This window comes from Microtus pennsylvanicus, chromosome 3 (genome assembly GCF_037038515.1).
Source record: "Microtus pennsylvanicus isolate mMicPen1 chromosome 3, mMicPen1.hap1, whole genome shotgun sequence".
In the NCBI taxonomy this organism is placed as follows: domain Eukaryota; kingdom Metazoa; phylum Chordata; class Mammalia; order Rodentia; family Cricetidae; genus Microtus; species Microtus pennsylvanicus.
This window is the reverse complement of record NC_134581.1, coordinates 103,872,485-103,898,900: the sequence shown is the minus strand read 5'-3', so window position 1 is coordinate 103,898,900 and position 26,416 is coordinate 103,872,485. Positions and strand designations below refer to the sequence as shown.

General features: G+C 42.1%; 1 protein-coding gene and 1 pseudogene across 7 annotated transcripts in view; both read right to left on the bottom strand.

Annotated features, from left to right (window-relative positions):
- The window catches only part of Cep295 (centrosomal protein 295), a 40,581-nt gene extending 36,621 nt beyond the window's left edge, over nt 1-3,960 (bottom strand). For 6 of the 7 annotated variants that reach the window (XM_075966772.1, XM_075966776.1, XM_075966773.1 and 3 more), the window contains exons 1-3: nt 3,826-3,960; nt 1,602-1,735; nt 5-205 (exon numbers count right to left, since the gene is read on the bottom strand). In XM_075966772.1, the coding sequence (XP_075822887.1) occupies nt 5-205; nt 1,602-1,735; nt 3,826-3,943 (453 nt within the window). In that variant the 5' untranslated portion in view covers nt 3,944-3,960. The remainder of the gene's footprint in view (nt 1-4; nt 206-1,601; nt 1,736-3,825) is intronic. The other variant, XM_075966775.1, reaches the window with a different exon arrangement.
- Nucleotides 3,961-23,719: 19,759 nt separating this feature from the next.
- Nucleotides 23,720-26,011, bottom strand: LOC142846360 (H/ACA ribonucleoprotein complex subunit DKC1 pseudogene; annotated as a pseudogene).
- Nucleotides 26,012-26,416: the final 405 nt, after the last annotated feature.

Below are 26,416 nucleotides of genomic sequence, written 5' to 3'. Positions count from 1 at the left end.
TCACATTTTCTTTAGCCTGTCGATGTCCCTCTCCCATATGTCTTAAACTTGCCAGATACAGTTTTTCCAAGTTCTGTATTTTCTGGCTTTGTGCTTCTTCCCATTCTGCCCTTAGTTCCTCGGCCAAACGGGAAAACTGCTGATTTCGCCTCTGTTTTATGTCTTCTCTGATATGGAAGGCAATGCCCCTTTCTTGTTCGCGAACCTGAAAGATGAGTATTTCATACAAAATAAATGAAGGGGTTTAAACATTTCCAAAATCTAATTGAGAATAGAAATTCAAATGAATTCTCTTCAGGTGTTTCAATTTTCCCAAATACTTGTTAAGTAGGGGCTATGATTAGCAAAAAAAAAAAAAAAAAAAAAAAAAAAATCAGCAGAGAAAAAAAACGGGGGGCCACTAAGAAATTTTTTATTATATGTTCATTTATTTGTATATGTGTGTCGTAGCACAGGGGGCAGAGGTCAACCTGCATGAACTCCAACAAGAGGGTCCCTGGGTAAGGACCTGGCTTGCCAAGCTTGGCAATAAAGTACCTTTACCTACTCAGCAACCCCCAAAGCTATTTCTACAGTCCCTTAGTTGACTTGTTTCACCTGCTCTCTTGAACCCCAATAACATATAAAATGCTAAAATTAAAAGGTGACTGCATAAGTTTCATAGCCGAGAAGGTCAGATGAGAGCTCCCTCTCTAGGTCCATTATCTCTGGTTCTACATAGAAAGCCATACATCATTCACAAAGGCTTAAGTTTAGATTGCTAGCTAGGGCAATCTTAAATTTCCTAATAAATTTGTCTTAGAAGCTCATATAAATAAGTCTGTTTCATCTTCCCAGTAGTCTTCTTCAAATTCTTGCTAAGCTTTCTTTTCTAATTTTCACCAACTCCGCATCATGTAAACCGGAGCAGAAAGATTCTAAGAACCAGAAAATACAGAACTTGGAAAGATTACTGCAAAATAATGTCTCCCGATAGTCAAACGGTTGCATACATAGACTTACGGTTGCTGACACAAGATCTGCATAAGATCAAGCCAGACATTATGAGGCCCCACCCCATCTAAGGAGCCACTGGGAGCTGATAGCTGGCAGGGAAAGTTAGTTTCCTTCAGTAATGTGGCCCAATGGTAAGTTGCGCATGCTCCAGTGAAGCAGGATATACATGCAGGTACAGACGGAATTACACGGACTCAGTGGGTTATTGGAGAAGAAAAAAGAGTAAAAGAAAAAGATGGCGTGAAGTAGGGAGAATGTGAGAGGAAGCTGAGGCAGAAACGGTGGGAAAAGAGAGGGTGGGTATGGTGTAAATACATTACATCCATATATGCAATTACCAAAGAATTAAAAATTTTTAAAAATATATCCATATTTAAACAACTGTTCTCCAATACGTGAGTTAGGGAACATCTATCTTTCAACTCTTCTCCAATCTGCTTACCATCCGCTTATTTTCAAATGATACAAAACTGGTTTATAAACAAGAACCAGGTCTCTTTCAAGGAAAGAAACTCCTAAATGCAACATTTCGTTTAGAACGACCTAATCCAAAAATTACCAAGGATTTGAGGAAGACATAAAACTTAAGCTCAAGTAAATGATACCTGAAGCAATCTTAGTTTCCGTCTTCTTTCATAATCTTCCTTCAAAATGAAGGCTTCCTCATTAGGACTCAATCTCAGTTTCCCAGTGTTCATTACCTTTCTTTTCATTTCTGTGTATTTTAAATATAAAGGTTCTAAATTGAAGAGAAATAAACTGATGAATGTCTATAAACTACATTATTAAAATAGGGCAACAAACAATCTACTTACACATACATGTATACACACAAGTAAAACAACAGGTGAGCAAAGTCCAGCTTATTTACAAACATGTTATGTAAGGGGTTCTATGGTCTCAATAAAACACCATGACCAAAATCATCTTGGGAATAAAGGGCTTATTTCAGTTTACAGTTCCACATCACAGTCCACTATTGAGGGAAGTCAAGGCAGGAACTCAATGGGCAGAAACAAGGGAGCAGGAGCTGATACAGGAGGCGAGCTGCTCACTGGCTTGCTCAGCCTGATAAACCATTCAGCACGCCCAGGTCAGGTCCTTCCACATCAGTCAGTATTAACCAAGATAATGTATTAAAGCTGTGCCTACAGGCTGACTGTGTGAGCATTTTCTCAGCTGAAACCCTCCCCTCAAATGACTCAGTGTGTCATGACAACCTAAACTAACCAAGATATATATTATCCCTTTTCCCAAAATGACCGTATTTTAAAAACAACAACAACAACAACAAAAAAAAAAAACTTCAGAAAACTTCTAATTGGATATATGAAGTATATCCTGGATTACCAGGTCTATTCTACTGCTACTTTCTGGGTGGCCTTGATGTCCCCCTACACTTCTTTTCTGTTGCTGTGGTTCTGAGACGGGACTCGGGGCTTTGCACGTGTTGTGCTTCCACTGTGCTACAATCCACTCTTCTCTAGAACTAAGATTTTAGCATGCTCTCATCTAGAGGGAGGCGGTGTGGGCAACTAGAATGTGATCATTCACAGCTGGTCTAACTTGAAAATGCTTCCCGGTCTGCTGCTACGGTCACGTGGCATCAGCACACCATTGTGACTTTATCTGAGATGAGTGCACATCTCTGGTCTCTTCAGTGACGAGCAGGCAAGCTGTCTTACTGTCCTCCAGGAATGAGCTTTACCCACTGTCTCCCTAGAATACAGGCGATCTGTACGCACATTCATAGAGGATGGCTTGTCCTTTAACTTTTCACTAGTTGCCTTTGGTAGACTCTTTTAGAACTATCAATGCTCAAATAAATAAAATAACTTAAAAAATACGGTTTCGATGAAATGTTTGGGTAATCTAGTGGGAGCCAATACTTTCTTCAGCGAATTCTCCACTATAAGAGTGGCCAGGACAAGTATGGTCTTACTCATTACCTTACGTTGTTTGTCTGAAAAACTGTCTTGCACTTTATAATTTAGGGTGGACTGAGTGAGACAGTGATTTAGTACATGAATATACACAAGAGGGCTCTGATGGCAAAACCTCTTCCAATACATCCCACTAAAGTTCTTAAGAAGAAACAAAACAAAAACTAACTCCCAAGGGTGTTTGGGGCTCCAAGAAAGGAATACTGTTTCCCATAGTAGAAAGCATTCTTCTGCACCTCTCAACTACTTGAATATCCTGTTCCTGGTTTACTCACTAGTCATTGCTATCCGTGTGGATTTTTAAGTGCTGGTTTGCAACTGTCCAATAATGGCTATAGGGCTTAACTTGATATATTTCATTCTGAGGATTAGGCAGTAATAACAACCTTAAATACCAGGAGGAAACCACGCGGATGCAAGAGCCAACGTTGCCTGCCACGCATTAGCAGAAGGCAGTGGCCAAGTCTCAGACCCCTTGGGTCTTGTTTCTTTACTCCGTGTAAGGGGAGTAATACCCACCACACGGGGTTGTGTACTACGTGTGCGGCTTAATTAGTGCAAAACCGCTGCACACATTCTAACAAAAGGGCTGATGACAACGCTGCTGTGTTTCTTGAGGCAAGATGTCACGATGTCGCCCAGGCTAGCCTTGAACTCGAGGCGCTCCTCCGGCCTCAGCTCTGCGTCCCGAGTACTGGGATGGCCGGGAGCACTAACCCGAGCGGTTGGACTGCTATTTTTTCAAAGCTGGGTGTGACAGGAGGGAACCAGAGGAGCTCCGGGTGGCCGATTCCACAGGAGGGCCTCGGGGCGGTTTAAAGGGCCGGAGACTCGCCCGCCTGCTCGCGGCCTGCCGGGAAAACCCCGCCGGGCCTCCGTCACTCACCTGATAGCGTGCACGGTCGGGTCTCACGGCACACTGGCGTCCGCAGCCGCCCGGCTACCCAGCAGCCGTTCGGGGACCTGCGGGACGGCCATCGCCAGGCGCTCGTCACTTCCGTCATTCAAACGGCCCGCCAATGGCGGGAGCGGACGGCGGGAAGCAGCCTGGTTCCGCCTCCGCCGGGACCGCCGAGTAGGCCGCTCTGTGCCAAGGCCCCGCCCACCACCAGCCCCGCGCACGCGCAGCCCTTCCTCGGTTCGCGCACTCGCAGTGTTGCGCAGCGGGCCATTATTTCTCACAGCTTCCGGGTTCCCGGTCTCACTTCCTCTCCGGAGCCGCGTTGGCTTCGCAGACCCAGAAGCAGAAATGTAGAAAAGGGCAGCTCTCTGGCGTTAGTCTTTCTTGTTCTTGAGACGCTTTCGCTTCAGTTGCCTGGCACTTAGAGCTTCTCTTTGTTGAGCTGCTGAGTGGACAAATTATGTGCTCTGCCCAGCTGGCCTCTGGAAACATAATCCCCAAGTGGGAAATTTGAGATTAAGACATGTTCTGTTTGTAATAGGAAAACAGGAGGAATCAAAGTAAGCGCAGTAGGCTGAGAAGGTCAGACTGCATCGCGACTCTATTGCATTCTAGCTGAGACCCTAAACCGCTAGTCATTGTTTCCCTTTAGACCTGTGTTTTTGTAGACCAAGCTGCCCTGGAACGTCCAAAGTGGCGTATTCTTTTCACCTGGCATGTTTCCTGCCAGCTGAGGGCTCGGTTGCCAGTGCTCAGTGGGTGTCTACCTCCCTGTGCTTTGGTTGTGGGGACCAGACAGACATCTGTTTCTCACTGCTTGTTCGCTGGTTTTTCAGTGTATCCTAAGAGCATTCTCTGGCAGAGTGCGACTCTTAGTGCTTTTGCTGAGACATTGTAAGTTTTGATGCATTTTTGGGCTAAGTATCAGGGCCAGCCCAAATTCAAGTTAGGAGGAAATTAAGTCTTTTTTATAATAATAAATTTTTATTGTTATTTATTGAGCTCTACATTTTTCTCTGCTCCCCTCCCTGCCCCTTCTCTCACCCCTTCAACCCTCCCCCAAGGTCCCCATGCTCCCAATTTACTCAGGAAATCTTGTCTTTTTATACTTTCTACTTCCCATGTAGATTAGATCTATGTAAGTCTTTCTTAGAGTCCTCATTGTTGTCTAAGTTCTCTGGGATTGTGGTTTGTAGGATGGCTTTCTTTGCTTTATGTTTAAAAACCACCTATGAGTGAGTACATGTGATAATTATCTTTCTGGGTCTGGGTTACCTCACTCAAAATAATGTTTTCTAGCTCCATCCATTTTCCTGCAAAATTCAAGCTGTCGTTATTTTTTTCTGCTGTGTAGTACTCCATTGTGTAAATGTATCACATTTTCCTTATCCATTTTTTGGTCGAGGGATATTTAGGTTGTTTCCAGGTTCTGACTATGACAAACAATACTGCTATGAACATGGTTGAGAAAACATGTCCTTGTGGCACGATTGAGCATCCTTTGGACATATACCCAAAAGTGGTATTGCTGGGTCTTGAGGAAGGTTGTTTCCTAATTTTCTGAGGGGCTGTACCAGCTTGCATTCCTACCAGCAATGCAGAAGTGTTCCCTTCTTCCCACAGCCTCTCCAGTATAAGTTGTCATCAGTGTTTTTGATCTTGGCCATTCTTACAGGTGTAAGATGGAATCTCAGAGTTGTTTTGATTTGCATTTCTCTGATGACTAAGGATGTTGAACATTTCCTTAAGTGTCTTTCAGTCATTTTAGATTTCTTTGTTGAGAGTTCTCTGTTTAGGTCTTTACTCCATTTTATTATTGGATTATGTGTTCTTTTGGTTTCCAATTTCTTGAGTTCTTTCTGTATTTTGGAGATCAGCCCTCTGCGTGATGTGGGGTTAGTGAAGATCTTGTCCCATTCTGTAGGCTGTCATTTTGTCTTGTTGACCATATCCTTTGCTTTACAGAAGCTTTTCAGTTTCAAGAGGTCTCATTTATTAATTGTTTCTCTCAGAGTCTGATGATAAAGTACAAAGTATGGTCGGGTGAAGTGCACTCCTGTAATATCAGCACTCGGGAGGCAGAAGCAGGGGCATCATTACAAGTGTGAAACCAGTCTAGGGTACATAGCAAGTTCCTGACCAATCAAGGATGGATAATGAGACCCCTATTCAACAAACAAGCCAAAAATAAAGGGAATCTTCTGTTGTGAAATAGACTGTTTACTACGTAAAGATATGTTGCACTTATTTGTGTGGCAGAAGATCTGTTTGACTATGTAAAGATGTGTTGCTGGTTTACCTTGTCTGCCTAAGGCATCTGATTAGTCTAATAAAAAGTTGAACGGCCAATATCTAGGCAGAGGAGGGATGGGTGGGAAGGCAGGCAGAGAACAAAGGGGCCAGCTAGCTAGCAGGGGGCCAGCTAGCCAGGGCTACCCAGCTAGAAATGGAGAGAGCAGGACAGCAAGATGAACGGTATGAAGAGGACGTAAGTGACCTTCAGGGCACCACATAGGTTAATAGAAATCAGTTAATTTAAGTTCAAAAGAGTTAGCTAGAGACAAGCCTAAGCTAAGGCCAAGCACTTATAATTAATAATATGTCTTTGTGTCATTATTTGGTTGGTGGACCAAAGAACATCCCAACTGCATTTGGAGCACAATGTGGGGGCACATATTTCTATGTAGGGCCTAAGAAAGCTGAAAAAAAGAAAGAAAGGGAAGGAAGGAAGGAAGGAAGGAAGGAAGGAAGGGAAAGAAAGCAGACACAGCTTCTTAGTAGCCAGGTGTTCATAGCATAAAGAGGCTGTCTCTGTTATACAGCAAACACTTGAGCAGCTGGCACTTTAGAAACAACAAACTAAGTAAAAACACCCCATAGTGTGGTCACCAACTTCCGAGAGCTGGATCAATTAAATGCAGCTCCTGGTTAAACACAGCTCCCAGTTAAACACAACTCTCAACCAGGACCATGGGGCATAAAGCTTGGCTCTCATGGACTCAAGCAGGGTGGAGCCAGCCACCAGTACAAAGTCCAGCAGTGAGTTTAAGGTTTGGCTGACATGGTCAGAGAATGCTGCGGGTACACAGCAAGGCAGGTCCAGACCAACATCTAAAGAGGTTGCATTGTGTTTTAAAATGTGCATAGGTGCTTAAAAATGTGAGTATAGATGGTCATAACAAAAACAGTTTAAAATTATAAAGTCGAGAGAGAGAGAGAGAGAGAGAGAGAGAGAGAGAGAGAGAGGTAATATAAAGGAAAATGTCAAAGATGGGAAATAAACAGAAAGTCTGGATCTTATAATGTGCTGTGTTGAATTTTTTGAATTGAATGAGCAAATGACAGCTGCTGAGAGATACTGGATTGTAAAATGGATGCTTACTTAAACTAGCCTGGATACTTTAGGGATGTCTTAACTTGAAAATGGAATTCAGAAAATGGATTGCATTGGGGAAGAGGTTATGCTTTTTGTTTCCACAGGAAATGAAAGGTTGTAGATTCCTTCAAGGTTAATAGAGATCAGGTTGGCTGCAGGAGACCTCATGAAAATCTTGGATACAGACATAAAGAAATAAACAAAGAAAAACCACAAGACTGGTGATATACTTATCTCCTGCATGGGAATTGTTCTGAGACTGGACAACAAATGTTACAACTAGTTTTCTGTTGTATGGAGCAGGTGACCCTTTGTTCCGGCTGCCCCACTAATTTACACCCGAAATAATCACACAGAAACTGTATTTATTAAATCATTGCCTGGCCCATTCTCTCTAGCCTCTTATTGGCTAACTCTCATGTCTTGATTTAACCCATTTCTATTAATCTGTGTTCACCACGAGGTTGTGGCTTACTGGGAAAGATTTAGCATGTCTGACCTGGTGACTCCATGGTGGCTCTTTGACTCTGCTTTCTTCTTCCCAGAATTCAGTTTTGTCTCCCCACCTACCTAAGTTCTGTCCTATCACCAGGCCCAACACAGTTTCTTTATTAACCAATGAAAGCAACACAAATACAGAAGGACCTCCTACACCAGTTTTCCCCAGACTTGACCACTGTCTCAATTTTCTCAGGGTCCCCTAAAGATGCTATTGCCCTCAGTCAACAGCAATTGGTCTAGAGAACACAATGCCTACATTCCAAAGAGAGGGTGTGGCGGTTTTTGTTCATTCAGTGGGTTATGGATGTTTGTCATTTTTTGGGGGGATATAGGAATATAGGATAAAAAGGCAACTATTAACATCAAATATTTTATATTGGGTTGGATTTTGGTATATTAATACAAATTTAAAGTTATTTTTGTTATGCCATATGTATGTTTTTACTCCTGTTTATTGTATTGTGCTTATGCAAATGATTTAAAAATACAATGTATAATTTAGAAATGTGGGTTAGCAGTCATCTACAGTAATCAAACTTGTAGTCATATTATGTATGTTTTTAAAGTTAAACAGATATATTTTAGGTAGGTAGATAGGTGATCTTCAAATGCTTCAGAGACCTGCAGAATTTGATATTTAAGATGTTTAATAACCTAAGGTTTCTCATGAGAGTGAAACATGTCTGCTCCTGACAGCGTCAATCAATCTACTTCATAAAAGGATGATGGGCATCAAGGAACCTCCATATGGAGTTTGCTTTCATTATTGTAAAATTAGCCATGTGGGCAAGAAACTGACTTTGTCACAACTCCACAAACGAAAGTGACTGCTGAAAGATCTAAGAGAGAAAGGAGCAAGCCTCAGCCAACTCCTACCTTACTATCTCCTCAGTCAAAACGGAACTGAGCTCCTGTCTCCTCTCACCTTATATTCCTCTCTCTGTCCAGCCATATAACTTCCTGTTTGTCTATATAGGCCTCCAGACCTCTATGGTTAACTGGTGGCTAGCCCTACTCTCTGATCTTCAAACAAGCTTTATTTGTTAGAGCACAAACGAGATATCACCACATTGTTCCTATGAGATGCAACAAACCATTGGTATTAAGTTGCAAGTGTGTAGGCTGTTAGTTATGTGCTTACAAAGACAGGAAGGTTAGACAAAAAGGAAAACAAGGTAATTTACAACACAGAAAAGTATACAGGCAAGTGGGGCTATGTAGAGACAATATTGGTTGGTTTTTCAAGTCAGGATTTCTCTGTAGCTTTGGAGCCTGTCCTGGAACTAGCTCTTGTAGACCAGAATGACCTTGAACTCACAGAGGTCAGCCTACCTCTGCCTCCTGAGTGCTGGGATTAAAGGCCTATGCCACCACCGCCTGGCTTGGCAACATTGGTTTTGATGTTGGATTCAGATGTGGGTCTGAGCACCTGCTTTACCAGAAGTTAGCCTCTCTGAAGCTCTTGGGGATAAAAGTATCAGTTTTCACGGAACATTCTTCTTGTCAGAAATTCCCATTCCATCAAACAGCAGTTGTAAAGACAACGTTTGAAAACTCAAGCTGTAGGCCAGCCTGGTCTACAGAGCTAGTTCCAGGACAGCCAGAGCTGATACACAGAGGAATGTTGTCTTCAAAACCCCAAAACCAACCAACCAAATAAATAAATAAAAATAAGAACTCAAGCTGTAGGCTGGAGAGATAGCTTAGTGGCTTAGGTCACGTGTCCATGCAGAGGGTCAGGGTTCCTTTTCCAGCACTCAAATGCTAACTCACAACCATCTCTAACTCTAGTCTTCTTCTGACCTCTGTGGAGCACACACACCTCCAAACAAGACATGCACAAAATAAATGAATAAATAAAATTCCTCAAGCTGTAAAAACCAAGTAGGCTGTCATTATCTTACTTAGAAGCATAAACAATCATAAAAGATCACTGAATGATTTGTCCACCATTACTGAGCCACTGTAGGTGACATCCATCTTAGCATTTCTGTTACTGCCAACTGACCTACTTTAATTCATCTCACGAGGATCTCTCCTATTTGCGTACCTTTCCTTTATCTAAAATTATTTCCAAAGTGAAGCTAGGAGAAATATTGTGAAATCATGGTACTTGGGATGAGGAGGCAGGAAAGTAGCATTTTGAAACCAGTTTGGGCTGTGCCAACCTGTTCGACACAGTGAGAATATACCTCAAAGATGAAAAAAAACAAGACAAAAATACAGCCGAGTAGCAAGATCATTTCTCCTTACCTATGACCACAGAAATTATTTATGCACATTTAAACACTTGGTAGCCCAAAGTCAGCAGCAGCAGGGACATAGGGAGATGGCTGGAGATTCAGGTCCTGCTTTGACTTAATGGACCACAATCTCCAGTTTACTTATTTACATGTTTATTTGTTTTTTTTTTAAATTATACAGGAATTGAATTCAAAGCCTCATTGATAGACAAGTACTCTATCAATATACCCCAAGCCCGTAGAAAATATATATTTCAAATAGACCTGTCCATGTCAAGAGAGTTTGAGTATAGAGTTTATTCAGTGGGTTATGGAGGGAAGGGGGAAAGGGAGAGGGAGACAGAAGGAGGCAGGTATAGGAGAAGCAGCAGCCATCTCTTCAGAAGAGGGACAGAACAGAGAGAGAGACAGAGAGAGAGAGACAGAGAGAGAGAGAGAGAGAGACTGCCTGTACAGGCTGGAGGAAAATCCAGGCTGGAGGAAGATTGGCTTAAAGGGACAGGACAAGCCAGCAGCAGGTCATACCAGTATGTCAATGGGCATTTCCCCTTGCTCAACATTACAACCTATTTTGGGCAGGGAGCATAGAATGATGTGTTCTTTTCTGTAACCACTTCAAGCTGACATTGGGGCATTGTTATCAGGGCCCAAGAAAGTTGAAAGGCTGGTTAAAGGTAAGGAGGGAGTTCAGGCAATGGGGCATTTACCAGAAGCACATGGTTCACTGACTGCGCTGAAGAGTCAGGGAGCATTCACATCAGCTGAACTGGTCCACATCAGCTTTCAGCAAGCCCAGGGATTGCAGTCATCTGGAGCAGGTTGTAGTCAGCAGCTGATGCTTGAATGTGTCTGTCACCCAAGTGGAAACCTATTGAGACAAGTTTAAACTAGGGACAGTAATTAAAATTTATAAACTTAGAGGAAAATATTATATTTGAAGTTTTCAGGAAGGGGAGGAGTCCCAAGACCAGGGGAGAGAAAAATATCCTCTTCAGGAATAGACAGGAGGGGAAACTTAGGCTGTACATATCTGGAATCCTTTTGTCCCGTGAAAAGAGGATCCAGGGATTTTTTTTCTGAAGCCTGTATGATTTTTTTATTGTACAAAAGGACATAAAGTTTCACCAATCTATACTGAAATCCACATAAAAGCCAAAGCAGGTAATGGGTGTCTGTAAAACAGCAGGAGTGCACTCATTTGAGAGCAGCAGAAACTGCAGACTTGAGTTAGAAGCATGTATATTTTTCTTCTGTCCTGAGAGCCAGGTATAGATTAGACAGAGATATCTTTGGCCTATTGAGAAGTACCTTTAAGTTTATATTTAGATGGCAACCAAAATAAATCCAAAATCTCGAGTTTGTGACTGAGGAGTGAGTAGTCATTGTCTTACCATCTTATTAGAGTTCTATTAATTAATTCTAAACTCTAAACTTTTATATCATAAAATGGAAAAACAATATGAAACATTTTTTTGTATCTTTATAACTTGCATTTATATCTTAAATAATGTTTGAGATACTTAAAGCTCATAAACTTTTATATCCTCAGACTCTTTTTTTTAAGATTTATTTATTTATTATGCATATAGTGTTCTCTCTGTCTGTATGCTTGCTGGCCAGAAGAGGGAACTAGATATCATTACAGATGGCTGTGAGCCATCATGTGGTTGCTGGGAATTGAACTCAGGACCTCTGGAAGAGCAGTCAGTGCTCTTAACCTCTGAGCCATCTCTCCAGCCCCGGCTCAGACTCTTTTTTAGACCCATATCAAGACTTGATTTTTTTTATATATATAAAATGAGCTAACAAGCTGGCTCTAGCCTTGGGAAAGAATCTGGTTGCCTGGTGCTAAGCTAACAAAGTTATAGCTAGCCTAACCATCAATACTATCAGAAATCCTAGAAGGATAAATTATACCTGAATGTAGACCAAGTAGCTTCCAAATCTATTAAAAATGACAGGGAGCAGTCCATACTCAGCTAGTCACACCCAGCTCTCCATAGCATTGAAAGCGGAAATATCAGAACAGCAGTATTTGCTAGGTCCATAAAGGTGAGAGTTCCACCCCCTCCTCCCGAAAAGGGCATGGGAAAAATCAACCTTATTTTTGTCTAGGCAAAAGTGGTGCAATCAATTCTCCAGTGTCTTGCTGGATCTTGGCAGCAGGTGGTGCATTGGGGCATCTCGCCCAGTGGTCAGCATCATTATAATCCTGGTGGAGACATCGTAGTGCCCATCATCATCTTTGGAGACCTTGGGTCGCTGCTAGGATCTGGGAGTCTCTGTCTGATATACGCTTTTAAACAACATTTTCAATGCCATGTTCTTCAGATCTCTGAAGTGTTTGAGGGCTGCGCAGGTATATCTGCATAGACAACATTGTTCCTAGTTACTTGTTTTAAGTTTAACTTTTGAAAATATATACAGAGGACTAAGTAAGGTTTATCCCTGTAATTAATTATAACAGTAGTACTTAGCACGGCTAAAATTAATGAACTTCATCATTTAGAAAGATAGCCATTAACTTGTATTTCTTAACATTTTACAATAAGTTAGCACCTTTTATAAGTCATAATCTTATAAAAGGTGCTAACTTATTGTAAAATGTTAAGACTGGGTTTCTCTGTAGCTTTGGAGCCTGTCCTGGAACTAGCTCTTGTAGAACAGGCTGGCCTTGAACTCACAGAGATCTGCCTGCCTCCGCCTCCCTAGTGCTGGGATTAAAGGCGTGTGACCGCCCAGCCTGTCATTGCCACGAATCTTAATGCAAATATCTGACGTGCAGGTGGTCCTAGGCTACCCTGGTAAGATGTTTTCTTAGTCCCCAAAGAATCAAGATTCAATTGACTAAGAAACTGTTCCAAGCTCTTTGCCAGACTGCTTAGGTCATTGTTTTGCTGCATTACAAGAAATGAACATCCACTTTCTGGTTAGCATTTGGTGCTATGGCTGTGACCTTAATTTTTAGCCTTTTATTTGAAGTCCACATATTAACAATATAAAACATTTTATAATCACAAATGTCTAATAACCTTATAAATTTAAATATTTAAAAACTTTTAAAAAAGAAAATAAACTATCTTTTTTTATGATACACACCAATCCAAGTTCCCACTCCCTCCCACCCTACCCCCATCCACTTCTCAGAGAGGATAAGGCACTTTGCTTTGGGGAAGGTCCAAGGCCCTCCCTACTATATTCATGATGAACAAAGTATCCAACCAAAGAGAATAGGTTCCCAAAAAGCCAGTACAAGCAGTAGGGATAAATCCTGGTGCCACTGCCAGTGGCCCCTCAGTCTTCCCCAGCCATGCAACTGTTATCCACATTCAGAGGGACTAAGAAAGCTTCTTCCTTCTCAGTCCGGCTGGTGTTGGTGAGCTCCCATTAGCTCAGGTAAGCTGTTTCAGTTGGTGTACCCATCATGGTCTTGAACTCTTTGCTCATGTTTTCATTCCTCCCACTCTTCAACTGGAAGTGCTCTGATGTGGGTGGGTTTCTGCCTCTGTTTCCATCCACCATGATCAAGTTGGCTTTATCCCCAGAGATGCAGGGATGGTTCAACATATGAAAATTTATCAATGTAATCTATCATATAAATAAACTGAAAGAAAAAACTATATGATCATTTCATTAGATGCTGAAAAAGCATTTGACAAAATCGAACACCCCTTTATAATAAAGATCTTGGAGAGATCAGGGATACGAGGAACATATCTAAACATAACAAAAGCAATATACAACAAGCTGACAGCCAACATCAAATTAAATGAAGAGAAACTCAAAGCAATTCCACTAAAATCAGGAACAAGACAAGGCTGTCCAATCTCTCCATATCTCTTCAACATAGTTCTTGAAGTTCTGGCTAGAGCAATAAGACAACAAAAGGAGATCAAGGGGGTTCAAATTAGAAAGGAAGAAGTTAAACTTTCATTATTTGCAGATAATATGATAGTATATGCACCTCAAAAACTCTACCAGGGAACTCCTACAGCTGATAAACACCTTTAGTAATGTGGCAGGATACAAAATCAACTCAAAAAAAAATCAGTAGCCCTCCTATATACAAATGATAAAGAAGCTGAGAAAGAAATCAGAGAAACATTACCTTTCACAATAGCCATAAAAACTATTTTTAAAAGAAATTTCACATTTCTTATATGTCTTCCTGCAATATAAAAATAAAGTACCTCTTCGCCCCACCTTCGACGGCATATACATAGCCTGTCTTTTAGCTCTCAGCCTGCTCCATTTCACTGTACCTGCACTTCTGGTGACTATCACCTGGCACTGGCATTTCTAAACTGTTAAGGTCCATCCTGTAACCAGACTCTCTTTGGGACTCTAGTCCTGCCATTCAATTGCAAGTCTCAGCTGTTCCCTATGGTCCTTTATGTCTTTAAAACCACTATCACCTGGGTGACTGTTAAATTACAAAGTTGAGCTGGCAGAACAAAGTATACTTTTGAGCATAAAAGCATGGACGTGCAGCTTTAATATTTTAAATATTATTTTTATAAACCTTTGTTTTTAGGACAGGACATGAATACTCATATAAAGATCTATCCCAATCTAAATTAACTTGGAGATTTGTTGTTGTCTCCTAGTCAGGCCCGTTTTACATGGTCATCTCTAATCAAGATGGTGGTGAAATCTGTGACATCCGTTTTTATTTTAACTCCAGCAAAATGACTACCAGTCATGTGACTGACTACAAAATGGTGGCAATTCAAACTGGAATCATGTCAGATAGATCCTTTAAAATTCCCCATGCATAGATATTAAATTATCAATTTTCAAGTGTTACTAGTTTTTGATAATTCTGGGTGCAAGAACAGATCACAAGATACACAATGGAACTCAATGAGTTTTATTAACAGAGAAGGGGAGAGGGTAGTGCACAGGCCTGTCTGAAAACAGCGCCATGAGAGGGTAGACGGGGCAGGAATACCTGCTTTTAAAGGCCGGCTAGCGCATGCGCACAGGGTGCTACAGCGAGCATAGATTATGTGACCAAGCTGTGCGCTGTGCGAGCCCTGGGGTGGTCAGGCAGTTTGCCTGAACACTGATGACCTGGAAGTGCTAACGCATGGAGTGGCTGAGAATTTTGGCTGAATGCTGAGCTGGAGGAGCTCTGGATGCAATGGACAACAGATTGTGATCTGTTCTTGCACCCAGAATTATCAAAAAACTAGTAACACTTGAAAATTGATAATTTAATATCTATGCATGGGTAATTTTAAAGGAACTATCTGACATGATTCCAATTTGAATACCAACATTTTAAACTAGCTTTATTTTAATTTTAACAGATTTTAAACCATATCCAACAAAATAAACATGAATTTTAAAGTACAGAACGTTTACATAAATCAAGTTCAAAAATTTTTTGGCTGTTCCGCTTTGTTTTCTTCCCCTTGTCACTGTGTCAGAGGCTCAGACGGACAGAGTGACTTAGAGGAAATTAAATATGCCTGGCTGTAGTGAAAGAGTCCCATAATCCTACTCTAGAAACAGCTTTCCAATAAAGAACAGCATAGAACAGTTTTAACGTTATCTATATCAAAACATCTGAATTCCTGCTAGCCCGAATCCAGTGACCAGAGCTCATAGATAAAATGAGTCCTGAATCCAGTGACCAGAACTCGCAGATAAATTCTGAGTCCCGAATCCAGTGACCAGAGCTCAGAGATAAATTCTGAGTTGTGCCCATAACTGTGGCCACAGCAGCGGTGGGTGGCAGAGATAGCAAAAATATCCAAACCGTTTCTGTTTCAGTTCCATGCTTGCAACAAAGTTCATGAACACAGCAGAAAACATAGACAGAACGTTCTAACAAAACAAATACATGCACAACTTTCTCGAAAAATAGACAAATTTTTAAATAAGACAAACAAAACTTTCTAGCCAGAATTTACCTAATAAGGTCAAATAACTATAAATCGCACCAGCACATAAAAACCTGTACCAGCATGAAGCGCTCGACTCCTTTAAATGCTATTTATAACCAATGCTATCTGAATGACCAAAGCATCCCTGGTGGAGCTGTTCTGCTGCAGCCCTGGCTATAGCGTCTCAACAGGGCTGCCGTTACTTAGCAACACTGGTGCCAAACTGCAGCCAGGTTTGGACAGAAGTTGAGGGGGGCAACCTCCAGGGCAAGACACAGGAACCCCACCCACCAGCATGGAAAGAGGGCTGTGTGCAGTATGGGGGTAAAAGATGGTTAACATTTCCAGCTGTAGCAGCAATTAACCCCAGATTCTCAGTTTAAGGTTTGAAATCCTATTGGGCACACCCGTCCCTTGCAAGCTGTGACACTGTCACAACAAGGCTGCATAGGCCACCCACCCCACCCATACAAGCATGCTGCCCCACAGCTCAGTGCTTGTACGGCAGTTGCATTACCCCTGCTCTACCGACAGAGACTGTCTCTTTAATGAAATGTTGAAGGTGGGTAGAGGTTGTTTTTCTCATCCCTTTCAGGAAAATATATCACTTTTTTTTGTCTCCTATGCTTCTGGCCCTATCTCTAAAGTCCTGTCAGTGATCCAATATTAAAGTCAAAAGAGTCAAGCTTTGAGTCTGTCCATTACATCAGTCTCATAAGTCAGACAGAGGGTGGACAAAAACAAGACAGTACTTCTGGCAGGACCAGTCTACTTCAAGAGGATGATGGGCATCGAAGAGGCTCCTCATGGAGTTTGCTAGCCCTGCCTGGACTGCTTGGTGGTGTGTTGTATGAACTGGACATGCAGGACTCACAGAAAAATGATTGCTGAACTTAACCAAAATAAGGTGAGACAGTCCTTCAAAATTCCTGTTTCATGCCGGGCGGTGGTGGCGCATGCCTTTAATCCCAGCACTCGGGAGGCAGAGACAGGCGGATCTCTGTGAGTTCGAGGACAGCCTGGCCTACAAGAGCTAGTTCCAGGACAGGCTCCAAAGCCACAGAGAAACCCTGTCTCGAAAAACAAAACAAAAAAATTCCTGTTTCATGAAAGAGTCTGCCAGACATTCTTCAGGGCACAGAAGAAAGTGACTGACAAACTGCCAATATAGGCAGAACTGTCTTTGAAATTTCCTGCTTCATGGAAAAGTCTGCCAGATACTATGGGCCTGTAGGCTGAAGATGGATGCCCCAATGGTACATAAGAACTTTGGATGACTGTTCAGGCAGTTCTAGAGTTTTGGAAGTTGCTTACAATTGTCTTCCTGTTTACTTAGATAATATTATATCCTTCTTTGGTGGAGTTGAAGACTAGATAGTTCTAGTTCTAGTTTTCCTTAGTTATGATAAAAATAAATTAGACATGGAACTTTAGGCTCACAAAGATAAAATAGATGATAGAACAAAACTTTCCTTTTTATTTATACAGGAAAGGGAGATTACGTGGGATTCCCCTCTGTATGCTGTGAATATGTTTTATTACCATTGGTTAATACAGAAGCCATTTTGGCCAATGGCTTAGCAGAGTAAACCAGGCAGGAAATCTGAACAGAGATATATAGAGTCGGCAGAGTCAAGCAGACACTAGCCAGCTGCCAAGGAAACAAGACATGTAGAAAATGAGGTAATGCCATGGTCATGTGGAAATACATAGACTAATAGAAATGAATTAATTTAAGATGTAAGAGCTAGCTAGAAATATGCCTGAGCCATCAGTCAAGCAGTGTTGTAATTAATATCGTTTCTGTGTGATTATTCAGGCCAGGGTAACGAACGTGCAGTCTCGGTTTACAAGACTGAATTGCACTTTTGCTACTGACATGACATATACCCAGAAAACCTTTTGGACTTTCTGAGCATGAGTTTTCTCATCTATAGAATGGGCTTGATGGTGACAATTCAGCTCTTAGGGAAAGGACTGGGGAAATAGTAGCATGTGATGGTTTTGTTCATCTTGTTCATACACTAGGATCATGTACAGTAACAGATGTCCATGGTCAAAAGGGGGAACACACTGGAAAGAAACACGTGTCTTCTGACCTGGCTCTGGTGGTCCAATGACATCAAGATAAGCTATGATGCTCTTACCCTTTAGTAGAGCTAAAGAGATCTGTGCAGATGGAGTACATCCCTGTTGCAGGACTTGGGAGAAATCGCCAAAGTGAAGCCCTAGGAACCAAAGCTTGAAGGAAATGGCGAGGTAGAAGAGCATCAATGCTGGAACCTGGGGAGTACTGTTGAAGAGAAGAAATTGTCTCTGAGTCCAGTGTTCCAGTTTGTTCACAACAACCTGCTTCGAGGTGTTGATCCTAAATAGACACTGAGACTTTTGAGGGAGAAAAGACACCGTTAACATTCTGTGTGTTTTCTCTTCAGCCTGCAAACAGCCCTGGGCTCCAGGGTTGCTGACTTGCTGTGTGCTTTTCTTTCCTTCCCGAGGTGATGTAATCTGCACTGTCTTGCTCTTCAGTTTGGTGTAATTCAACTTTAAGAATTCACAGGCAACTTTTCCTAGGTCATGTTTGCACTTTAATAAGGGTCTTTTAAGCCCTGAAACGGAAAAATTACAGAGTCCTGTCTTCTGCTGACTTGCCTATTGTGGAGGAGGACCAACAATAAGAAGGGGTATTAGGTCTTAACTCAGCCACATTAACACTGAAGATCAGAATATCCACCACTAGAGGGCAGGCTAGACAAACGTTGGAATGCTTGCTCAGTATTTTTTTATTTCAGTTTATTTGTGGTTCTAGGGAATCCAGCTCAGGGCCTTATCCCCGGGAGAGAAGTGCTCTACTCCTGAGCTACATCCTGTCCCCAGATTCTTCCCCCACTTTCACAAATTCCCCTGCTTACAAAGAAAGACCTAAAGTCACTGGTATTGGGGAGATATGAAAGCTTCCATGACATTGACTTTGCTGTTACCTAAGTGTGTCTAGAATGCTAGTTCTGCTCCAGAGAAACACATAGGCACATATCCTCAAGAACTGAGTCTAGCATCGAGTACCTGCTACGTGTCTCAGAGGAATACACAGGCACACATCCTCAAGAACTGAGTCTAGCTACGTGTCAGGCACCACACTTATTTCAGGCACTCTGTGTTCTTGGATCCTCACACCTGTCTGAGGCAGATTTTTTTTAAATTCACAATTTCATGTAAATTTTTGACAAAAGAGAAATTATTTGACAGATGAAGAAACAGACTTATGAAAGTTAAATGTATTAATATCTTCTTACAAAGCAAGCAGCTAATAAGCAGTAGAGTTTGAATGTTGAAAGGGTTGAAATTAATTGATGCATCATGTATAGTCTCTCAGGGGGCTTTGGGGAACCACTATCTGACAGCAGTAGTTTGAAGTGGAGAAAATATTCCCAAGCATCTTCTTATTGCTATAAAATGTGACCAATAATAGTATTGTTTTTATGAGGTTTTTAATTTGTGTGTGGAGTGTGTGTTTTATGTACATATGAACTCAGGTTCCCATGGAGTCCAGGAGAGGGTGTTAGATCCCCTGGAGCTGGAGTTACAGGTGGTTGTGATCTACCTAATGTGGACACTGGGGATTAAACCTGAGTCCTCTGGAAGATCAGCCAATGCTCTTAACTGTTGAACCATTTATCCAGACCCCTACATTGTTAATTTTTGAAAAGCAAAGTGGTTACTTGAATGAGAATGACCTCCATGGGCTCATATTAAACTCTGGTCCCCTGATGGTGGAACTATCTGGGAAGGATTAGGAGGTGTGGCCTTGTAGGAGCAGATGTGTCACTGGGGGCGAGCCATTCCCAGTGTGCCCTCTCTCTGCTTCCTGCTTGTGGATTAAGATGTGAGCTCTCAGCTGATCCTGCTACCATTCCTTCACTCTGCCATCATGGACTCTAACCCTCTGCAACCATAAGCCCAATCAAACACTTTCTTCTATGAGTTAGTTGCCTTGGTCATGGTGTTTGATCACAGCAATTAAAACAGTAACCAAGACACACCCATTAGCACTACAACTCTGCTGGCCATATCAACGCCAACAAAGCTCTTCATGATGCCAAAGTACCATTGCTCATCTTTCCCCTAGCTGCAACAACCATCACTTCTGTTCCAGCCCCACAGTTCTCCTTGCAGACAGCATGCTCACACATTGCTCCCATTCTTCCCTCAGTTTGACATTATCTTTCCAGTGACATCTCCACGCCTGTCTGCCTGTCTACACCAATCAAGGGCTCAGCTGTGTTCTTACTGGAGCGGGTTTGGTTTACCTAATCTCTCTTCAAGAGCAGTGCACCCCATCTTCCATCACCCTTACCTGCTTTTCTTTTTCTTATAACTGTTACCCCATATGGAGGCATGCATGAACTTTCACACAGTATTTGCCATGCATCGAACTGAAGCACAATATATGCTTCTTGAAATCAGAAATCTTTGCCTATGCTTAGCTGTACCCCTAACTCATAACTGAATTCTTCACACACACACAAACTCAGGAAGTGTCACTAGAATGGATAAAATGTTCATCTTTATCCTCTGCTTCAAACATCTTCACTTAGTAGGTTTCTATGGCTGGGATTACTGACTCCAAGGCTATGAATTATAAAGGTATATTTGATACATGTGGCCAATTTAAAGTCCCACCAGCAGTACACATAATAGGCCTATTTTCTCATAACCTCACTCAAATAGTTTTTGTTAATACTGTTTATCTCTTGTAACCTGGTTCAGAACTGCTTTCTTTTTATTTGTACTTGGAAGTACTTGCATCATCTTGTGTGTATTGATCTACCCTCTTTATCTGCACTGTGTGTGAGTTGACAGGTGGTCTCCCTTAGCCACTTTCCCACTGTGATTATCTCCTTTGTGAAAGCTCTTTGTGTGTTAAATTTGTGTTTAAAGCACCAGGTCTTTCCTACCTCACCCATTTGTCTTTCAATTTTGTTTTTATTGTTTGCCAAGAAGTAAACATTTTTATGCGGTCTTATTTATTCATTTTACCCTTTAAAAAAAATTCCAGTTAGAATACAGTCACACGAATAAGTATTTGGATGTTGAGCCTGCTCGGGCTCTCTTGCTAATGTTTATTAAGCACAATCTTTCCTTGTAGATATATGTCTTGCCAAAATTTACATTGTGAGTCCAGGTAGACTCGGGTGGTATAATGAACGCTCCTGGTCTATCAAATAAACAGTCCCATGAATCTGTAGAGCAGGAATATCATACCATAGCAGACTGCTATAGAGCCAATTACCTGGGGGAGTTCATGGAAGGGTGAGCTGACACCATTGTTAAACATCTGCAAATAAAAGAAAGAGTATCTTGTGTAGCTCCTGGAAGTTGGCATTCATATTGTTCCGCTCCAAGATGGGGCCTGTAGGTGAATGCAACTGGAAAGTAGGAGGAGTTATTTATATAGATGGGTCCTCAGCTCACAGACCACGGTCTCTACCACCTCTGTTTTGAAGGGTCCAGGAATAAGAATACAAAAATGTAGATTGCAGAAATAAGAATGTAGAAATAAAGAATATAAAGTTGTAAACCAAGGAGAATGAGAGCAGGCTGTCAGCAACTTTCTCAGCAGCTTAAGGATTAACTATTAACAGTGGGTTACTCTGCTTTACAACCCATAGCTCTGTTTACAAGACTGAAGCATCCCTCTGCAAACTGAGGGTCAGCTCTGCAAACTGAGAGTTAACCCTACAATAACCCCCCTGGCCACTCAGCAATTGATGTGAGCTGAGGTGACTTTTGACTTTTTGGTTTTATATTGTCCATAAACACCACCATCAAGTACTGGAGAGAAACAATGGGCTAAATACAAGCACTAGTTTACTACTGCAAAAACCCTGTTAATGGAAATTGCAAAGAAGGGCAATTTGTGTCTTTCACCTCAAGATTGTAAAAATTCCTTTGTTATTGCCTATAAAAAGGGGGGGATCAAAAGCTGTCCTTTGCCACAGCCTTACAAGCCTATCTCTGGTTGTGGTCTCAGCCAGATGATAAGCTTTTTGTGCCCCATGGAGATTTATTTATTTTTATTTATTTTAAAATTTTTTTCCTGGAATAAAGTTTGCTTCTGGTTTACTAGAATTCAGTGGTCTGTCCCCATCTTTGCGCCACACCCCTCCCCCACCCCCCCACCCCCTCCCGTGGACCCTACATGCACCTCGCTCCCCATCAGAGTTCGCTCACAGAACAGTGTATCTGCCTCAGTTGTATCTCCCCTCCCGTCACAGTACTGACTGACGGAGGTGCCTCGCAGAACGGCTCCGCACATGTGCAGCTGGGGTTTGTTCCCTTGTCCTCCACCTGTGTGCTCATAAGCACTGGCGGTGTCTGCGCGGCACAAACAATGCTTCTGGATGGTAAGAGTTAGGGTCACCTGCTATGGCAGAGGTGGTTAAAGTATGCTGAGATATCTTTTTTCTCCCTGGTCCCCAACAGTGCTGGTGTAGGGCCTGAGCGGCCTCAACCTCAAGGTTCAACAGCTTGAAGTCTAATGTATGCTCTAGAAGATTGCTGTCTTCTCAGAACACGTAGGGATGCTGAATGCCAGAATCTGCATTCTATCTATCTATCTATCTATCTATCTATCTATCTATCTATCTATCTATCTATCTATCTATCTATTTGTACAAAATACACAGGTAACTGGCCACTTGCCAGAAGCTGTGCCCAAGGCAATCAACTCTGGTCTTAACTGTGTCTGTCCTTCATGGTGCTTTGATGAGTGAGTGTTGCTACTCCAGACCTTGAATACACTTGGAAAGCTTTGATGGCTGTGATTTAGAGCTAGGGTCCTGTTGGGCCAAAATTATCTCAGGGCCTGTACCTCGAGGCCTGTAGGACAGAAAAAAGCCTGGCTCAAGTTTGAAGGATAGTCTCAAAGCTACCAAGTGGGAATGAGACAGCAAAATCTAGGCTCTCATTGGCTGGAGGTACCCCCACATCACACGATGTCACTTAACCTATATAAGCTGACACTCACAGAAATAAACTGAGTTCCTGCTTTGACTTGACTCCCTATTGCGTCTGATTGTCCTGCATTGAGGGTAGAGAGTGCACTCACCTTTCCCTGGGGAGTAAGGCTAAGGAGGCCTGGCAGGGTCCAACAGTGTGTTTGCCTGCATTGCTTTGGTTTGTTTTTAGATTTTTCTTATTATTTTATTTTATGTATGTGAGTGTTTTGCTTGCATTTACGTCTGTGTACCACACATGCATATCTGGTGCCCACAGAGACTGAAAAAGAGTATCTGATTCCCTGGAACCGGAGTTATGGATGACTGTGACCTACCATGTACTTCTGGGAATCCAACCTGGGTCTATGGAAGAACAGTCAGTGTTTTTGACTGCTGAGCCATCTTTCCAGCCCACTGTTTTTGTTTTGAAGCAGGTTTTAACCATAGCTCTGACTGGCCTGAAACTGGCTATGTTTCAAGACCAGGATGGCCTTGAACTCACAGCAATCTACCTGCCTCCTGAGTTCTGGGATTAAATAGTGCACCACCTCAACTGGCATGACATTGATTTTTTTTAAAAAAAAATATTATGTATTTTATGTATCATTGTTCTATTGGCATCAGACTCCATTATAGATGGTTGTGAACTGCTATTATACGGTTGCTGGGACTTGAACTCAGGACCTCTGGAAGAGCAGCTAGTGCTCTTAACCACTGAGCCATCTCTTCAGCCCATGACACTGCTTTTAATGAGCCAGGTTTACAAAAAAGTATGGACACTGCTTAGCTCTTTGTTTTGTTGCCTTTGTACCCATCTCTCTCTTTCACGTGTAATGGAAGGCATGTTCCTTTTCTTTTCTTTTTTTTTCAAATAGGACAGAGAGATTCCCATTTTTATTAAAAATATTTTCATTTCTGTTCTGCCAGCCTAAGATTATTATCAGTTAGTAAACCCAACAGAAATACTTTTAAAAAGCTACAAATCACATTCTTCTCCCAGCAATGAACAAATCCATTCTTCAAAAGAGAATGAACATTAAAACAGGAGGGTATGGGAATGCTTTGGCTCCCCCCCTACAAACACAACGCCACACAGAATGCTAGCCCAAGCACCATGGACACCACAAGACCAGCAAGACACATACCAGAATAGAACAGCCCTCACAGGATACTGCAGATAAGAATTCCCCAGTGAACATGGTTTAATTACATTTCTTCTTTTACTCACAGAAGGTCCTATGTTATTTTATTCAGCAGATTTAATTTTTACAAACATTAAAAAAAGCAAACTAGGCGAGGACTATCTATGGCATTGTTTAAAGTGGCCACTAATAAATAGCTGCAGATAGTTACTAGGCAGTTTCATGTCTGAAGGTGTGTTCCCCCACTCAAGCAGAGGGGTCAGTGGCAAAAACCTGCTTTTCATCTTGCATATCCTTAAAACAGGACGGGACAAGATGGCCACACCCTAACCACTGAGATCACAAGTGGCAGGAAAAGTGTACCAGAACTCTGTATTCTGTTTGGGACCTCTGTTCTACTCCCTCAACAAAATGTTTTCTCAATAAGGCTTTCATTTCTTTTCCCAGCTTGACATAATGATTCAAGTTGCTTTTACTATTCAGACATATCTTCCACCACTTTTACTTTCTTCTTTTTCTTTTTGCTGGTATCACTGTCCCCATGTCCAGCTTCGCCCCCACTTTCTAACACAGTTTTAGGCTTCTTATCCTTTTTATTCTTCTTTTCCTTCTTCATTAACTGGGAAACTACTGGAGAGTTCTCATCACTTTCACTCTCCCGCTTCCTTTTTATGACTTTTACTGCATCAGCAGTTAATTGAGGGGTTTGTATGGCTTCAGCAACCAGTGTTTTCCTGCCAGAATCACTGTAGTCAATGTAGTCCTGTTTCCAAGCGGCAGGGGTTTTGTCTGTGGGTTTGCCATGCTTGTCCAGAAGGCCCTGCTTGATCATCATCTTCTTCTGACTTGCCTTTGGACCCAAACCCCACTTCCGAGGATAAGTGTCTCTCTCCATGATCACCCTCTTTATCTTGCCTACTATACCATGATCACAGGTAGAAATCACTGCTGTAGTCATCAATGCAATAGCTATGCAGATCGCTTCCCCCTTGGTGGTAATGACCACAATCTCCTGGTTGACCTCAATGCCACCCTCATATCGGAGAACACCAGGAAGCATGATCTTGGCCCCATAGCATATTGCATTCACTGCACTATCTTTCATAACCAGACGTTTATGAGATGTCAGCAGCTTTTCCAAAGGGTAAACAACACGCCGCAAGTAAGTCTCATCCTTATGGTTATCATACAGCCACTGAGTATCAAGTATATCATGCATTGTCACCATATGGTCCTTTTCACTCATGACTCAAGAACGCACCCTCCGAAGTTCCTGCATCTGACCACCAACCCCCAGTAACAAGCCAAGGTGTACACATAGTGTCCGAATGTAAGTACTAGCTTCACAGCTCACCTAAAAGATTCCTAATCTTTTTTCAGGATCATATTCTATCATTTTGCTCTCGTAGATAGTCCTCACTCGAAGCTGCCTCTTTACTGCAGCAATAAGTGGGGGTCGCTGAAACAGGGCACCTGTCAGAGTTTCTAGGGCCCTAGAAAGCTGAGTGCTGCCTTCAATAGCATTGTGCAGCCGGACAATTCCCACATACTCTTTGCCTGCACTCTGTTGTGATTTCACCAAACGAGTGGCTCGTTCAATACACACAATTAAACAACCAGTCACTTTGGGATCTAGTGTGCCACTGTGACCTGTCTTCTCTACCCGAAGTATTCGTCGGATCCAGGCTACCACCTCATGGGAAGAAGGGCTAGAAGGCTTGTCAAGATTAATAAAACTTGTCCTGATATAGTCCCCAATCTCCCTCTTCAAAGGATTTGAACCACAAGGAATCGGTGTATAGTGTGTTGTCCTTACATTTAGCTTATCAAAATCCTTTAGTAACAAGGGCCACTGAGAAGTGTCCAGTTGAGCTACTCTGGATTCTGGTTTGATAAGAAATTTTTCAGCATGTTGTATTTCAGCTACATCATCTTCTTGTAATGGCTTCCAGTCTTTTTTCTTTTTATGCTTCTTTGGCAAAGTAATTACTTCTGCATCCGCCATCTTGCACCGCATCGCGTGCGTCGGCAGGTTCTTTTTCTGCTGAGACCTAGGATCCTAAAGCACCAGGACAATTTACAAGCTAACATGTTTGTGAGGAAACAGACTGGACGCTTTCCCATGTTATAAATGGGGCATCGGAGGCACAGAGTGCAAATATCATGTCCGAGACCCCACAGCAGGCAAACAATGGAGTTGGAGATGCTTGATGTTGGCACCTTGTAACCTCCTTTTCTGTTGTGTGGTAAGGATCAGAGGGGTGTAGGAGATGCCATGCAATTGCTAGAAGGTTCAGAGCAGTCTGAGGTCTAGGGACAAAATTTTCCTTCTTTTTTGATATGGTGACTCTGGCAGAAACCTTGTAGACAGGCACCATGGTGAATAAGAGGTTTTAGTAGGGAGACCCTGGGGAGCCTCTCACTG